The 17,619-nt window shown below is 44.6% G+C and overlaps 1 protein-coding gene across 4 annotated transcripts in view; it reads right to left on the bottom strand.

The window, feature by feature from the left end:
• Dcun1d4 (defective in cullin neddylation 1 domain containing 4) overlaps nucleotides 1-17,619 on the bottom strand; it is an 82,752-nt gene that overhangs the window by 33,761 nt on the left and 31,372 nt on the right. For all 4 annotated transcript variants that reach the window (XM_045130057.1, XM_045130055.1, XM_045130056.1 and 1 more), the window contains exons 2-5: nucleotides 16,494-16,564; nucleotides 16,281-16,320; nucleotides 6,702-6,816; nucleotides 3,540-3,631 (exon numbers count right to left, since the gene is read on the bottom strand). In XM_045130057.1, coding sequence (XP_044985992.1) covers nucleotides 3,540-3,631; nucleotides 6,702-6,772 — 163 coding nt within the window. In that variant the 5' untranslated portion in view covers nucleotides 6,773-6,816; nucleotides 16,281-16,320; nucleotides 16,494-16,564. The remainder of the gene's footprint in view (nucleotides 1-3,539; nucleotides 3,632-6,701; nucleotides 6,817-16,280; nucleotides 16,321-16,493; nucleotides 16,565-17,619) is intronic.

Below are 17,619 nucleotides of genomic sequence, written 5' to 3' on the forward strand. Positions count from 1 at the left end.
CCATCTGCATTTCCACGAAAGCACCTCAGGAGCAAACTGTTTCTAACGACAGCCTCTGTGTACCTCCTGGTATTGTCCATGCTTGGTAAGCTCACTGCACGAGTGAAGCCCAGAGCTGCTCACCCTAACTGCAGCCCCAGGGTACCGCAGCCTGGCACTGCTCGTTTAATTAAGTTCACCGAATAGGTGAAGCCAAACATTTTGGAGTCACTTTCCAATCCTCCGTTAGCCTCCACATCCAGCAAATCCCCAAGTCCGGCACATCTACCATCTTCCTCTGCCTCGTTCAGTGACATTTACTGTGGTGGGTGTGCATGGGTTCTGTATTTGTGTGTTTGCATGTGTGCATGTGTTCATGTGTGTGTGTGCGCATGCAAGTGCACACGTGACAAGGAACTTGTGTGCAGATCAGACAGCGACTTTTGGGTTGTCTTTGTTTTCAGCCTCATTCTGAGGTGGGGTGTCCCCCACCCCCATGAAGCTTGCTCTCGTTCTTTGCTGTGCTCCCCTTAAGCTTCCAGGAAATTCTGTCTCCACCTCCCATCTCACATCCAGCATTCTGGGTTTATGGAAGCACTGGCTTCTGGCTTTTTAAGTAGGGTCTGGGGATCAAACTTAGGTCATCATGCTTAAGTGGCCAGTACTTATAAAGCACTTATCTCCTTAGACCTCTAATCTCATCTTTGTGAATCAAAAGAGAAATGTTAGAAAACAATCCAAAACAGAGGCTAAGGGCTTACTTATGGTCATGGCCTACAGAACTTAGGCAGCCATGGGAGCTTTAGTGTAACATCGTAAAATCAATGTCAGCACCTGTGTGTTTTGCCTTAACTTCTTAGTCTTGAATCTATTTCAGAAAATAGAAGGTATTTGAAAGACATATATATAAATATACATCTATCTATCTATCTATCTATATATATATATATATATATATACACACACATATATATATATAAATACATATATAATAAATACATATATATATATACATAAATATATATATGTATGTATTTCTTTTCAATTTGGTGAAAAGACATCAGGCTCCATCTTCAGATGGGGATGAAACTCAACACTGCCCCTAGCCCCAAGCCAATTCTATTTCAAATTAGGAAACTGCACATCCAAGTAGAAAGAGAGGAAGCCTGTAACCAGAGATGAGAAGAGGTCCCAGTGGAAGGGGTTTATTTACCGAACTTCTGGGAATCAACGATTGCGTTTTATAAGGTGACATGTTCAAGAATAAGTGGGGTGAGGCTGCACACGGGTCGTAAGACCCGTGGAAAGCGAGAACAGCTGCAGTGTTGGGGTGTGCCAGCTGTACGCAGGGCCCTCACCACACCCTCCTTCACTGCAGGTGAAAGGGCAAGAGCGCAGGGCCCATCCTCGCACATGCCACCTAGCTTCCTCCCGGGGCAGCGCAGCCTGCGCCCCCACACATGCTGCGGCGCACCCTGCAGGCCGTCCAGGTGCCTCCCCCAGTCCGTGACCTACACCTTCAATTCACAGATTGGATATTCAAAGGGAAAAAGCAGGTACCTATTGGAGCGTTAAGGTTTTCCCAGTATGAAGCCATTTTTTCCTGCTGTTAAGACATAGATACCAAAAACAACAACAACAAAAAAAAAACGTAAGTAAAAGAGTTAAGAACTGCAAAAATAATGGATGAGAAGGGTAAAGAGTGCGGCACAGGGATATGCACATCCTTCACAAGCTTCTCAGCAATGGTCTATGAAGACCCCCAGCAAGGCCCCTCCTCACAAGAAATCTAAATTCTGTGGCTCTATTTTCACTCCCAAAATCTCACCCTGTCCAAAGAACAGCAAATAAGTAGGCAATCCCATCCTGTTCTCTTTAAAAAAAAAAAAAAAAAAAAAAAAAAAAAAAAAAAAAACAGCTTTCATCTGCTTACAAAGAAAGACACACACAAATATTCAAAGTATCTGTGCTATGACCTGGGGGCCTTCTCTATTTAGAATCTGGTGTTTTGAACCCATTTTCATAAAACATTAATGCGAATCCATACAGAAAAATCAGAAGATCTTCATAATCACAGCAGCAAGACTCGGGGAAACACTTTTCATTCATTCAGCTCCCATTTCCTGAGCCCCTGGCAGAGTCCACCGCCGGCTCTAACCAAGTAAGCAACGGGGTGATAAACTCAAGCCCCGTGTCAACGCCTGCAGCCGTCTTGGGGCCTGCGGAGGAAACCTGGCTGGGCCTAACGAGTGGTCAGAAATCACTAGAAAGGTAACCGGGCTGGCTCACCGCAGCTCGCACCTCAGGAGAACGGGAGCAATGAGAGCTGGGCCCTTTGGTGCCACCGGCAGAGGAGGAATGTGCTTTTCTCCCAGCTTTCATCGGAAAATTGTGTCTCCCTGGACCAAGCTTGGCAGCTAACGGGCCAAGGATCTACCAGGAAAAGGGTAGAATGAGGGCAAGGGAAAAGGGCATATCAGGCCACAGAGGGAAAAAAAAAAAAAAAAAATCCCAACTTTCACACTCAAACTGGACCAAAACTAGTTATGAACAAAGTCTTAAGGCCCTACAAAGAAGGCTATTGAGCTTCTAAAGGGGATCAAAAGATAGAGTCATAAGAAAACCAAACCTTAATGTCGAATTAATTAAGCGGCAAGGCCCTAATACAGGGTTTGTTTCTTTTTCTTTTTTCTTTTTTTTTTTTTAAACTGATGAACACAGGACCAGTTAAGAACCACACCAAAAGAATGTGAAAAACCGGGAGAGCGGGAGTGTTAAGGAGTACTGTCAGAAGGAAGGGTGGGGACAAGCATTTCAGCAGACAGCAGTGACCTGTCTCTTATCCTGTAAGCTGGAGACAGGAAGCATGGTCAGGGAATGGCAGGCCAACAGAGACACAGGATCCCAGGCTGCAGCAGAAGCTCAGCACAGGAAAACTGGCTTAAACCCGTTGGAAGAGCCTAAAATAAGGTGAGGGAGAAGAAAGGCCAAAGGCCCAAAACCCAAACTTTATCTGATTATTTTCCCCTCTTTTTGTACCATCCACACTTACCAACAAACAAGCCCAAGGCTGCGGTCTTATGTCATCCAGCCAATTATAGCCAAGGCGCGAATGCAATGATCTAAGACATTTTTAAATGGCAAAACAAACTTTTTTTTTCCTGCCAAATGAGCTTTCAGGATAGAGATACAATATAAAGAAACTCCACTGTACTACACTGGGGCGTTCAAAGTAGTCAAGTTTATTTTAACATCAGTGCTCACACCAAATAATTCTCGGCATCCTAAATAGGTCTCCTAGCAATTCTCAGTGTTTCTCCAAGTGCATTTCATCTTTTCGGTTCCCTTCTAGTGTTCTGAATTCTTTGGCTTAGCTGGTGGCTATAAATAGGGCACTCGGTGACTGGCTCAACGACAGCCCTCCCCCGTTTTGCTCTCCCTGTCTAACATATGCGTACACATATACCACCCAGGCAGGCGCAGAAGAGTCTTTAAGCCCCTCTGAGGTATATGGCTTACTTTCCCAAAGACAGTCTCACTGGACCTGAGAGATGACGTACCTGCGTATTCGTAGAACCATTCTAAGCATCTCTTACTGGAGAAGGCTTCGTCTTCTGTCTTTATTCTAGTGGATTCGTATTTCCTATACATGCTACAAGTGGAAAAAGCAGTTGTGAGTTATGTAAAGTCACCAAGTCCCTTTAAGTAGCAAACAGTTTTTACTTTTATCGAAACCTGACATCAGTATTTCAAATATATTTTCAACATTTTTACCTTTTGAATCTGCAAGCCTTAGCTATCTTTACTCTCTCTCTCTCTCTCTCTCTCTTTTTTCTTGGTTTTTTGAGGTAGGGTCTCACTGTAACCCAGACAGACCTGGAATTCACTATGTAGTCTCAGGCTGGCCTAGAACTCATGGCGATCCTCCTGCCTCTACCTCCTGAGTGCTAGGATTAACGGCGTGTGCCATCATGCCCTGCTTAGCTATCTTTTAATCGTTGAGATGCAACCATGCTTTAAAATAGAACTAAATGGCAACACTTAATGCAGGGGTATTGCTGATGACAAATACTCAGCGAGAATTAAACAGAACAGGTATCCAATTAACTATCATCTACTTGCCTAATCAGATGAAAGGCAGTAAGGAAAATATTGGGGGGCAGGGATCTAGAAATAAGGTGTTAATGTTCCTTTTAAAAAAAAAATCACTTGTATCTAAATTCTCCTGATTTCTGTGGCTGGTTAAGCACAGAGCACGAGCTAAGAACTTGTCAACAGTAAGCAAATCAAGAAAACATTAAACAAATTACAAAAAATAAAAATCAATTCGTGGCCAAGTTTCCAGGACAAAAGATGAATTCAGATGTAAGGTTTAAAAAGAAAAGTTCCCTTGAACGGTTCATCAGCTTGTCAGTTATTATAACCCTGGGGCCTCAGGAGAGAGAGCAGAGGACCCCATGGGGCTCTGGCATTCCACACGGTGCAGGCGCCAGCAGTGGCTGGAGAAGAAAAGCAGAAAGCGTCCTCCTGCAACGTGGCCGGAAGTCCTTACCTCATAGCCAGGGGCTGAGGTCACAGCTCCCTTCGTGGAGTGGGAGAGGAGGCAGAATCCTTCAAATTACGACTGACATGCAAAACTTATGAGTCTACACATTAGAGTCCATTATGTATGTGAGTTACCAAGTTATGTATGTAACTTGGGGCTGGAGAGATGATTTAGAGGTTAAAGGCACTTGCCTGCGAAGCCTAAGGGCCCAGGTTTGATTCCCCAGTATGCATGTAAGCCAGATGCACAAGATGGTGCGTGCATTTGGAGTTCCTTTTCAGTGGATGGAGGCCCTCATGTGCCCATCCTCTCTCTCTGCCTCTTCCTCTCTCAAATAAATAATATTTAAAAAGATTTGATTATAGTTCTTACTTAGACAATAAATGAATAGGAAAACTGTATATAATTCCATACTTTAGTGAAAATGTATTCATGGCCCAGACAATCAACAATCACTAGATTATCTGTGTATACCTTTTTTTTTTGGTTTTTCAAGGTAGGATCTCACTCTAGCCCAGCCTGACCTAGAATTTACTCTGTATTCTCAGGGTGGCCTCGAACTCACGGTGATCCTCCCACCTCTGCCTCCCAAGTGCTGGGATTAAAGGCGTGCGCCACCACACCCGGCTTCTGTGTATATCTCTAATTAAAGATTCCAGTTTTGAAACACACCATACCTATACCATACATATATGTGTGTGTGTGTGTGTGTGTGTGTGTGTGTGTGTGTGTACTACACATGCATATTCCATGCACCACACCATATATATACCACACATACACACTACACACACCACACCATATATATATATGTATACACACACACTACATACGCGCACTACACACACCATACCATATATATATATACTAAATACATACCTATACCCAAAATTGTACACTTAAATTGCAAAACCTTATAGCATGTAAATAAAGTTTGGTTGTTTTTATTGTGTATTTATTTGCAAGCAGACGGGGGGGGGGGAGGGAGAATGAGCTTGTCAGGGACTCTTGCCATTGCAAACGAACACCAGATGCAAACGAACTCCAGATGCATATGCCACTTTGTGCATCTGGCTGACGTGAGTACTGGGGAATTGAACCCAGATCAGCAGGCTTTGCAAGCAAGCACCTTTAGCCACTGAGCCATCTCTCCATCCCCTGTTTGTTTGTTTGTTTGTTTGTTTGTTTGTTCGTTTGAGGCCAAGACTACAAATGCAGAAATTTCAACTGAACTGCCAGTTTTTAATCTGCCTTTGTCATACTAAATTATACTGAAAAAGGGGGACTGCACAAAATGCTATGCAGTCATGAAAACTTAACGGTCCCCTGGTGACAATACCCACACTGGCAGAAAGCAAAGTGACTTCGTGAAGTCAAAGTCACCGGACGGGTAGGCATCTTCCGGGGTCACTACTGTCCTCTCTACTCTGCGGTGCGGTGACATGATTTTCACATTGTTAGTCTCCCTCTCTCTCTCTTCTCTACTCCTCCAACTGAGCTTATAGCAAAGGAAGAAAAGCAGGAAAGCAGCAGAAACTTTATCTGAAGCTCCTTAATTGACAAGTATGGAAAGCCCCATATCCTGTCAATAAAGTGACCCACGGAACCAGAAACGGGAAAGTGAAGGAAGAAGAGCAAAAGACGGGACTCTGGTGCCTTCTTGTTGGTAAGGAAAAAAAAGATGCTTGTTAAAATTGGAGTAAAACCATGAAGGTCCTGAAATAAACACTTAACAATCCTTTGAATTGCCTGACAGAGATGTGGTTTAGGCAGCCCTGTTTTTCCATCATTTTTTATCAGCTTCTCAGCCATCTGAGAACAAACTTCTAGGGCTCACACTGAGGATGGACATCCTTGTGGGCTGCCTTCAGTGAGTGACATTCTCAAAAGGACAGATTCCAATTCGTCCCCACACCCACACAGTAAGGCTTCAGAGACCAGAAACTAGAGCTAGTCCATTTTCAGGGGATCAATGCATCAAGATCCAGTTGATTTCTGAAATCTCAAAATTGTTTTCTAGGTCTTACAAACCCAGATATAAAAGAAAGTATCCTTAAATAATTGTACCCTGAAACCACTCCCATGGCCTAGAACCCAAACAGTACTGCCAGTAGCACGTGAACGCTAAGACACCCCAAAGGGAGGCAAGCGCTGGATCCTCGGCTTGGCGCCATACCTATCATGTCTACTTTTCTTGGCAGATAAGTCATCTCCAGAGGCAGGTCTTCTCTTTTTCCTTGGTGGCATCACTTTACTAAAGCAGTCTGAAGAACTGCAAGACCGCAGGCTTCCTACAAAACAGTCATGTGGAGAACACAAAGTTAAGGCATGCCATAGGGAGACTTGCAAACAGCGTCGCACTGAGTCACCTCCCTGGCCTGTGTCGGGAAGGGCTTAGACATAATCAGATAAATAATACTTCGGGAGAAGATAGGGTTGTGTTCCTCTTTGTTTGGGAAAATGTTATAGTCAAGAACTAGACCTAGCAATGACACAATCAAATATACTTCCCACTGCCCCAAACCACAACAGAAACAGAAGAGCTCTCCATTTCAACTTAGTCTCCAAAGATACGCATGGGAATCGCCTAAACCGTCGTCTTCTCTTACTTCAATGCTCCTTCAAGACCTGGGCCTGTTCACAGTTCAGCTCTTCCTGAGGCAAAGGCGGCCCAACCAGTGCCCTGACTTTGAAATATGCACAGTCCCACCATGTGCTTCAAGGAACACCTGATCAGAAAGGGGGGGGGGGAGGGATTTGCATTGCTGGTGGAGAGGGCAGAAGAAAACCCCAAAATAAAATGCTTACAATAACTTGTCTTGTTTTTGAAGAGCGTGCAAGTGCCTCTGCCGCCTTCAGACAGGGCTTGTGTCAGGAAGGATAACTTTCCTGTGAAAGGCATTAATGCTGACTAACATACAATGACAACAATGAACACTCACACTGGTGCCAAGGTCTGTTCTTAAACTACCCCACAGGCTCGTGTGTTTCTTTTTAATGTTTGTGTTTATTTTTATTTATTTATTTGAGAGCAAGAGAGAGAGAAAGAATAGGCACATCAGGGCCTCCAGCCACTGCAAATAAACTCCAGATGCATGTGCCGCCTTGTGTATCTGGCTTACGTGGGTCCTGGGGAATCGAGCCTTGAACCAGGGTCCTTAGGCTTCACAGGCAAGCGCTTAACCACTAAACCATCTCTCCAGCCCCAACTCATGTGTTTTGAATACTTGGTCTCCTGCTGGTGACAATTTGGAGAATTCAGGGGGCTTTAGGGAGTTGGAGAAGGGGTGTCCCTGGGCGTGAATCTTGATGTTTAGTAGTAGAGCCCACTGGGTTCTCAGAGCTGGTTCATTCTTTTTGCTTCCTTCCAGCTGATGGGACAAGATGCGACACCTTGCTCCCTGTTCTGCCATGAGAAAGTTTCACCTTCAAACTGTAGGCTAAAATAAACCCTTTCCACCCATAAACTGCTATTGGTCAGGTGTTTTGTCCCGCCAAAGAGAAGGTACCAGAAACACATGCATTAGCTCAGTTAAGCACCTAACAAGAAGGGTTATACAGAGGGAGCTACTGGCTTCTCATGTAGACCAAAAAAAAAAAAAAAAAAAAAAAAAAATGGAGGCCCAGTCAGGTGTGGCGGCGCACGCCTTTAATCCCAGCACTTGGGAGGCGGAAATAGGAGGATTGCTATGAGTTCGAGGCCAGCCTGAGACCCTACCTTGAAAAAAAAATGAAGGCCCAGAAAGGCGGTAAGTGAAACACTGGGGCTCAAACATGGGCAGTCTTGCTTTCGACTGTCTTGAACCACTATAAATTACAAGATGATAAAATAATTAGAATCGTGTAATTTTTCAAGGTCTCTAGGTTAGAAGTGGTGAACTCTGGACTCCACATCACTCCTCCTTCTTGAGCCCCCGGTTAAAAAGGCCAGGGATTCTCGGCGAGCTGTGTGGGCAGTACAGGGCGTAAGCATGCCGGGGTGTACTGACCTTCATTAACTGAGCAAACTCCAGCTCTTCAACTAACTCTGGGGTCTGGGCGATGGTTAATCCATTTCGGGCCCCTTACTCATTCTCCGTTGGAGGAATTCGAACAGTGCTCCCCACCCCGGGATTTTCACGTAGAAAAACACCCACTGAGCAAGGGCTCGGATGGCACGCACTGTGTTTAGGTATGTACAGCCAGGGCACGAGGGACCCCGGGTAACCAGCAGCAATGCCAGCTCTTATCTGCTGCCAACTCCCGAGTGTGGTTATTCAAGAGACTGGGGGAAACGTGGCGGCAACCGGGGCAAAGAGGACATCGGGGCTCTGCACTCCTGCTGTGTCCCAGAAGCCAAGGATCTGAGTGTGGAGCGAAGTGTCTCCCAGCCCCAGGGAGGCCCGCTGGAAGGGAAATGCCACGCGCTGCAGTCGGCCTGTGTTGGGCACTGAGGCGCGGGGGCATGTGGCTGGGCAGAAAAGGCCCGAGCACAGTAGGCTGGGGAAAAGTGAGGGCTGTTGGCACCCAAAGTCCCCTCTCTGCTGAAGACAAGAAGAGCAGCCCCAGGGCACTGCCAGCCCTCTGCCATCAGGCTACACTCCCCGCTTCTGTGCCTCCCAAACTGGCACCTTAGACTGATCCTGGGCTCCAGGAGCCTGCTGGCTCCCGCCCTCAGCAAGCAGGCCTCCGCAGACTACCTCCAGTCCCAGCTCGAGCCAGCCTTCCAAAGATGGAAGAAGGCTCTTCAGAGACAAAGCCCCTCTCTTCCCCACCCAACAGCAGGGAGACAGGACGAGAGCCAGACAGAGCGCAGCCCACGGCCCACCCACTGCACCCATGGGCCCTGAAAAGCACTGGGTCCACAGCCAGACCGGAGAACACTCCAGACCCAAGTTCCGGCAGTGACCCAAGCGTCCACAGACTGTCAACCCAGGGGAAGACAACTTATGCTTGGTCATCACGGTTCCCGTGGGTTCTGCACAAGTGTCTGCCCCGGCTGGCTGGGACGCCTGCAGGGGTGGCCAGCAGGGCCTCTCCCTCCCCAGATGTGCTCGGTGAAGGGAAGACAGCCTCCCCCAGGAGCGTGTGGTCAGGCCACGAGTATCTGCAGACCAAGGAGGAAAATGCACTTCTCTCCTCAGCTTACGGGACATGAACATGTAAAAACTCATGTCTTCTCTAAGGAAGCTTAATTCACTGGAACTGCTTCCTCGTGAAAAGTAGCACAGGGTCTGCTTTCCCTGAACACCACGCACTAGTGTGATTTTGACACACACACATGCTAGAAGTTAACCAACTTCTTTTTGTTTTAATTTAATTTAATTTTATTTTTTCTCAATTTTTTTAAACATTTTCCATGATTATAAAATATATCCCATGGTAATACCCTCCCCTCCCCACCTTTTCCTCTTTGAAATTCCATTCTCCATCATATCCCCTGTCCATCTCAATCAGTCTCTCTTTTATTTTGATGTCATGGTCTTTTCCTCCTCTTATGATGGTCTTGTGTAGGTAGTGTCAGGCACTGTGAGGTCATGGATATCCAGGCCATTTTATGTCTCGGGGAGCACGTTGTAAGGAGTCCTACCCTTCCTTTGGCTCTTACATTCTTTCCGCCACCTCTTCTGCATCAGACCCTGAGCCTTGGAAGGTGTGATCGAGATTTCTATAGTGCATTACTTTTTTTTTTAATTTTTTTTAAAATTTTTATTAGCATTTTCCATGATTATAAAAAAAATCCCATGGTTATTCCCTCCCTCCCCCCCACACACACTTTCCCCTTTGAAATTCCATTCTCCATCATATTATAACCAACTTCTTAAATTATTTTTTTCTTCCTGATGAATTCTTTCTGCTGGAAGTTTCACAAATCAGTTCTTGTGTCTGTCTGTGTAAACCTTACTTATAAGTGAGGCCCAAACCACCCCAATTTTGGTACCTTGCTAAGAGACATGACTTCTAGATTTTTCCACTGTGAGTATCAGTGTAGGAGAGTAACTATGGGGCTGTTTTTCACAAAGGAAACATGTGTAGTCACTTCCCCAGTGACCACCACAGCCCAAGCACTCTCGGCAGTCACTTCAAAGGGAGACAAGGCAAACTCAGACCCTGGAAGTGTCTAAGGAAAACTGTTCTGTTCCGTCAGGCACAACCACACTGAGTCCCAGAATAACAGTGAATTCAAAGTTTCAGGCTACAGAAAAAGCCACAATTTACAAGATAATAAGAACAATAACAACAAGTCAACAAAATACATAGCACACACCTAAGACAATTTGCCCCAAACCTGCTTCCTGCAAGTCTGCCTCCTTTCGAGGGTTTAAGTGCACACGTGGTGGTACATTTCAGGTCAGGTGCAGAGAACACCTGTCATTCCAGCCTGAAATACCAGCACTCAGGAGGCTAAAACAGAGAATGCAAGTCCCAGGCCAGCCTCAGGTACATAAATATGTTCAAGACCAACCTAAGCTAACAGCAAGACCTCTCCCGCACCCCCAAAAATACCAGAGAAAAAGAATATATATTGTTTCATGGGATCCCAGTTTTTTAACTTGTGCATATACAGCAGATAATACTTTTTTTATCTTATAGTAAAAAAGATGGGGGGCCTGGGAAGATGGATCAGCAGTTAAAGGCACTTGCTTTCAAAGCCTGCTGGCCCAGATTCAATTTCCAAGTCACACACATAAACCAGGCGTAAAAAGTGACAAAAGTGCCTGGATATGTTCACAATGGCAAAAGGCCATGATGTGCCCATACACACACACGTGTGTGCACACGCACACAATAATAATAATGAGGAGGAGGAGGAAGAAAAGAATTTCTTCCAAAAAATATGTAATTGCATCATTTGGTAGACAAATATTTGCTGAATGTATTTCTAAAATCTGCTCAAATAAAGCTTGCTACCCAGACACTTAAAACCCCCATCAGAAGGACACATGCCATCATTTCTGATTATTCCCCATTCATCAACAAAACAACCAACTTTACGTTTACCAGGAGGTAGAATTGTTTAAGATACAAACATTAAAGGAGTGTTTGCTTCCTGAAGTAACTCTGTGAGAAGTCTTTTTCTACAGCAAAAGTTCTGCAAGTGAGTTATTTAGTGCAATTTTACATTCATTTGTACCATTAAATTTAGGCTTCACTCTGACCTTGAATATTTAATCTACTTTCAATTAAACTTTACAGGGCTGGAGAGATGGCTTAGTGGTTAAGCGCTTGCTTGTGAAGCCTAAGGACCCCGGTTCAAGGCTCGATTCTCCAGGACCCACGTTAGCCAGATGCACAGAGGGCACACGCATCTGGAGTTCGTTTGCAGTGGCTGGAAGCCCTGGCATGCCCATTCTCAATCTCTCTCTCTCTCACTCTGTCACTCTCAAATAAATGAATAAAACTATAAAAATTTAAAAAAAAAATTAAACTTTACAGAAAAAAAATCAGAAGCAAATAATCTGGAACAAACCACCTGACAACTGAGTAGAGGCAAAATCTCAAGACCAGTATTTTGACACTCAGTAATTATAAGGCATTTCTTTTTCTTGGAAAGTGGAAATGAGGACCTCACACATTCTAGGTAATTAACTGCTATATCCCTAGCCCTTAGCGTTTGGAGACAGAATTTCACTATATAGTTTAAATTGGCCTTACCCTCCCAATGTAGCCCAGGCTGGCCCTGAACTATTAAATCTCCTGTCTCAGCCTGAGTGACAGGATTACAGGTATGCTCCAGTAGGCTTGAGCTAGAAACTCCTTCTAATGCCGTAGTGTTCAAATAATCCTTAGGGAGAAGATACAAATTGTTTATAGTTTTTAATCTGAAAGTTGAAATTCATATTCATTTCTTTTTAAAAAAGACTTTATTTATTTAAATTTTATTTTTATATTTTATTTATTTAAGAGAAAAGGCAGAGAGAGGGAGAGAGAGTATGGGAGTGCCAGGGCCTCCAGCCTCTGCAAAGAACTCCAGATACATGTACCACCTTGTGCATCTGGCTTACGTGGGTCCTGTGGAATCAAACTGAGGTCCTTTGGCTTTGCAGGCAAATGCCTTAACCACTAAGCCATCTCTCTGGCCCCTCATATTCATTTCTTTTTGGTTTAATACACTACAAGGGAGCAATTTTCATCTTTTCAAATAAATAAGCCAATTAATGTAGTCTTCCCATGTTAAGTAGTTGGGAATACTACTGATATTTTGAAGTAGTCTATCTTAGTATTTGTGCCACAGAAATCAATGCAAAAGGCAGTTTGAGGTCACCAAAGGCCCTTTAATTTAGTCTTCCTAGTTCGCTGTTTTGATCATAATTTAAATCAACATGCTGTTTTAAAGGATGCCAAAGCAGGTACTACACTGTCTTTATAGATTTTATTTACACACACACACACACACACACATATATATGATCATATACACGTGTTCATATATACATATATATGATCATCTTGCTTTGAGCCCCAGTAAAATGAGTCATTGTCAGGCTTTGTTTTTCATAAAGCATAGAGCCCAATTTCTAGTCATCCCCAAACAAGAGGTAAAGGGTGTTTCTTCCTTTTCCAAATTTAAACACATGCTCTGGTATGAAGATCTCCTGTTCTGATTTTTTATTTTCATGAGCCTGTTCTCTCCCAGCTTTGCTTCACAGCATTTCACGTGGCTCAACCTGCCTTGCCTGTGATTTCATATAGCTAGTTCACCTCTTTCTTCACTGAACAGTGTCACAGAATTTAATAATTTAGGTTGTAATACACTGCGCTCTAAGACATTTTGCCAGTACATAATGTTTTATTTCATTTTCTTCAACTATTTGCTTGAGTAAAATCCATACTTTTTAAATGAACAATTTTTTTTAGTCATACCATTTATTTCAGACAAAAGGGATTTCCTTTCCTTTCTTTCTAAATAGCATTTCTTAACATTTCTGTGTTATTTATGATTTCTGACTTATAGCACCATTTTCTTGGCTTTTTTTTTTGTTGTTGTTGTTGTTCCTCTATTTGGCGCTGGCCTTTGCTTTTTGTCAACTCTTAATTCCCTTCAATGTGGGACTACTCTCTCTTTGTAGTCATCCTCACTCCCTCCGCCCCTCATGGAAGATTGGGAGCACTGCGTTTTACAGAACACAGAGTGTGGGACACTGAGCCTTCAGACACAGGCCTGGCTCTTGCACATGTGTGGGGGTTTGATTCAGGTGTCCCCATAAGCTTAGGTGTTCTGAATGCTAGGTCCCTAGCTGATGGAGATTTGGGAATGAACGCCTCCTGGAGGCAGTGTATTGTTGGGAGTGAACGTTATAGCCAGTTTCCCCTTGGCAGTGTTGGACACACTCTCCTGTTGCTGTGGTCCACCTTATGTTGGCCAGGGGGTGATGTCTACCCTCTGCTCATGCCATTGTTTCCCCTACCATCGTGGAGCTTCCCTCGAGTCTGTAAGGCAGAATTAACCCTCTTGTCCCAAAAGCCGCTCTTGGTCGGGCGATTTCTGCCAGCAACGCGAAGCTGACTGCAACAACATGCAATGTTGACAGTTAAGGCTCAGACTTCCGCCAGGCCAACGCAGTCCAAGAGTCACCTTAGGGACCACCCTTGCACCGTGGTTTAGCTTTTACAGTACACCCTTCCAGATGGGGGATCACAAGCGACTGCAGCCAAACGGGGAGCTGGGATGAAGGACCTCCCTAAGAAATCTGACCACTAGCTGGCACTGGCTGGGCATTGGTGAGGTCCACGTGCGGCACCTGCAGGGCACGGATCAAACCTCAGACACAGCCGCTGACTCCAGGACAGAAGGGGAGGCTGAGGCCAAACACATGGTCATCTCTTACATGCCTTGTCACTAACTTACACTCAGTATTACTGCCAATTTTCAGGTTAAACAAATGTGAAATTGTTATTAACAAGCCCTCATTTAAATCAAAACTCCAAAATTAGATATGTAATGCACACAATTTAGAACTAAGGACTTATTACCGTAGCTTAAAAAAGACAACCCTAGGGTTTCACTAATACAAATTCAGTTTTAAATATTAAAACTACACCAACCCTTAAGTTATTTTAAAAAAAAAAAAATCCTCACAGCCCACCCATGCAGAGAAATATGTTTTTCCTTTTAACTGTTAAAACTGATCCTGGAAATTTTATTCCAGCACTACTGGGAATAGCTGAAAGTTAAGCATACAGATGTGTATCATCAGGAGGGGAAAACATAAGATATAACCAGAAATTAGCAGGCCTTTTCTAAGTCAAGGCCCTCCATTTCCCTGGCCTTCTAGGACATGCCAGACATGGTCCTGGAAGGGAGGTCTGTCTGGTCTAAATGGTGATCCAGACAGAAGCTGAGCAGAGTCCAGCACCTCTGAGCAGGTGGGGAGACCCCAGCACGTGTGTGGCCTGGATGGACTGGACTTACGGGTCGCGGCACTGACAAGGCTGTGTGCTTTTCATTACCTAAGGTGTGTTCCAAGAGACCATTAACTTTAAGCCCCACCTGATGTTTAATTTTCGACTGATTGTGAAGCAATTTGGAAGAGGGTGGAGGAGACCTGAATCTCAACGATCTTCAAGATGTGCCATTGAAGGAAAAAATGTGTTAAATAAAACAGCAAGTACAGCAAGCACCCGTATGCACGGCCTTATCTGACAGAGCACTGGGAAGGAAGCTGGAACTGGGAGGCGTAAAGGAAGACCTTCACTTTCGCTTAATGTACCTTGTGGTATTCAACATTCCCTAGCAAACATTGCGATGGCCGGAATGCATCCTCCAACATTCCTTTGTCGAAATGTAATCCCCGCGTGTATGAAGAAGTGGGGGCCCTTGGGGGTGATTAGGTCATGAGGGTGGAACCCTTGTGACTGGGATTAGTGTCCTTATGGCCCATGCCTCCTCTCCCCCTCCCAACGAGAGAATGCAGCGAGAGGCTACGAACGAGTGCCAAGCCCTAACCAGACCCAGCGTCTGCTGCCGCCTGCAGCTTGAACTCCCCGGCCTCCAGGGCTGAGACGTGAGCGACTCACTCTGAGGTATTTTGTGAGAGTACCTGAACAGACCCAGACGAGCACCGGTTAACGCAGGACTGCAGTAATTTCCAAATGCCATAATATTTGAAAATAATTTTTGTCACAAGTTTAAAATCAGATGCAAGTTTCTGAACTTGGTGATCACGAGTAGCGAGTTCAGAGTGAGCAAGAGTGCGGAGCAGTGGTTCTCAAGGGCGCTCTGCAGGCCAGCTGAGAGAGGAGCTGCAAGCCCGGAGGGCCCTCCTGGGACCTGCAGACTTGGGACGTGGGGGCGGGACCTAGCAATCTGTTTTAAATAAGCTCTCTGTACACACCTTGAGGATAAGCAATTTTCAATTCTCCCCCTCACATGTCCTCGGGACCTACACAAGGTACATATGCAAACACCTTCCTACCTATCAAATCATGTTTCAGCTCAATTTAACAAACATTTATAGAACGCTTTTTCACACTGTGTCACCTTGTTAGTATGAACTAGAATAACTTCAGTAAAGGAAAAAGAAACGTTATCTAAAAACTTACTAGAGACACATGGGGCCCTTTGAAAGAACGAAGCTGGAGCCCAGAATGGAGTTCCTATTGGGGACCAGCTATGACGTGGCTGCCTTCCCCTCACCCTGGAAGACGTTTGAATCAAGCAACAACTCCAATGGAGGGCATTTTAACAACGCACGGTATCTGTGAACGGGGCTTCTCTGACATGATTTTATCTGAGCATGTTTATGTAATAAAGTTAAGTGGTGTTAGCAGTTACCTGTTTGGTGATCGTCTTGGTCAACGTCTTCTGTTAGGTTCTGTAAGAAATACCATCATCAGTACAAGAAACCACATACCCCGCAGTGAGTTTTAAAACATGGCATCTTCATAAGCAATTAACAAGCATAGCTTGGATTTTTAAGAAGCAAATACAGTTGCACAAAATGGCTACTTTGATGTTCGAGGCTGTATATTGAAAAGATTGACTTACTAGCTTATTAAGGGTATGGTAGATTTTATGAATATTTGCCAGTGTTGAGAGATGAGAGTTCAGCTGAAAGTCTTTAAAAGGAAAAGGAGAAAACTCGGTGTTATTTCCAAGGCAGCAAAAATAAAATAAATAAAAGGTGAAGACAAGCATTTTTTGTATATCAAATTTTGATATTTATAAATAAACAATGTGTACTACTGACCTATCTCCCAGAAAAAAAAAAAAATGATCTGAAACTAAAGTGATATCTTCAACCAGACACTAATGGCTCATGAAATGTTTAGGTGAATTCTAAGGTAAAATGAAAATAACTACAATAGCTATCAAATCTGCCAGCAGTGAACTGGAATTGAATAGGAAGATATATGTAATGTTAGCAAATTAAACCAGTAGTCACACAAGTAGAAGGCAGACCTGATCTCAAAGGAAATGTGTTCCCTAGCTCCTGATCTTTCCTAGAATTTCTGGTACAACAAGCATGCTACTGGAAAAGAAAATGTCAGAAAAAACATCCCGACGTTCAGTCCTTCTTACATTGTAGCTGATGATCAGTTCGGAGTTAAAGGGGAACCTGTGGCACTCCCCCATCTCTTTAGCATCCTGTGAGCTCCCAGCCCTGAGCGGCCCCCCACCCAAGCCCACAGTTCCCTGCAGGCCCTCCCCAGTAAATGAAGTATGCCCCAGAAGCAAACTCCCCTCCTGAGGAACCAGGCCCAGAGCAGAGTGAATGTGCGTAAGGTGTCTACTCATTCAGAATTGTACTCCAAGCCGGGCACGTAGACGGAGGCCTTCCCTACACTCTTGTACAACTAAAACTGTAATAAAGAGCTGCGAGTCGGCTCCGGGGATAAAGTGCTTGCTGTGCACCCCGGGGTACCTGGGGTTGAGTCCCCAGCTGGGAGCTGTGGTGGATCTCTGTGATCCCAGTGTACTTAGGGTGGGAAGGCAGACAGAGGCAGGGGAATTTCTCAAAAGCTTGTGAACAGAAGTGCACAAGAGACCCTCAGTTCAAATGACATGGAGGGTGAGGACCAACCCAAAAGCTGGCCTATGACCGGCCACGCATGCATCACAGCTCATGTGCATCCACACCCACACTGAAACAAACATAAGTGAACACACACAC

This window comes from Jaculus jaculus, chromosome 11, assembly GCF_020740685.1.
Source record: "Jaculus jaculus isolate mJacJac1 chromosome 11, mJacJac1.mat.Y.cur, whole genome shotgun sequence".
Lineage (NCBI taxonomy): Eukaryota > Metazoa > Chordata > Mammalia > Rodentia > Dipodidae > Jaculus > Jaculus jaculus.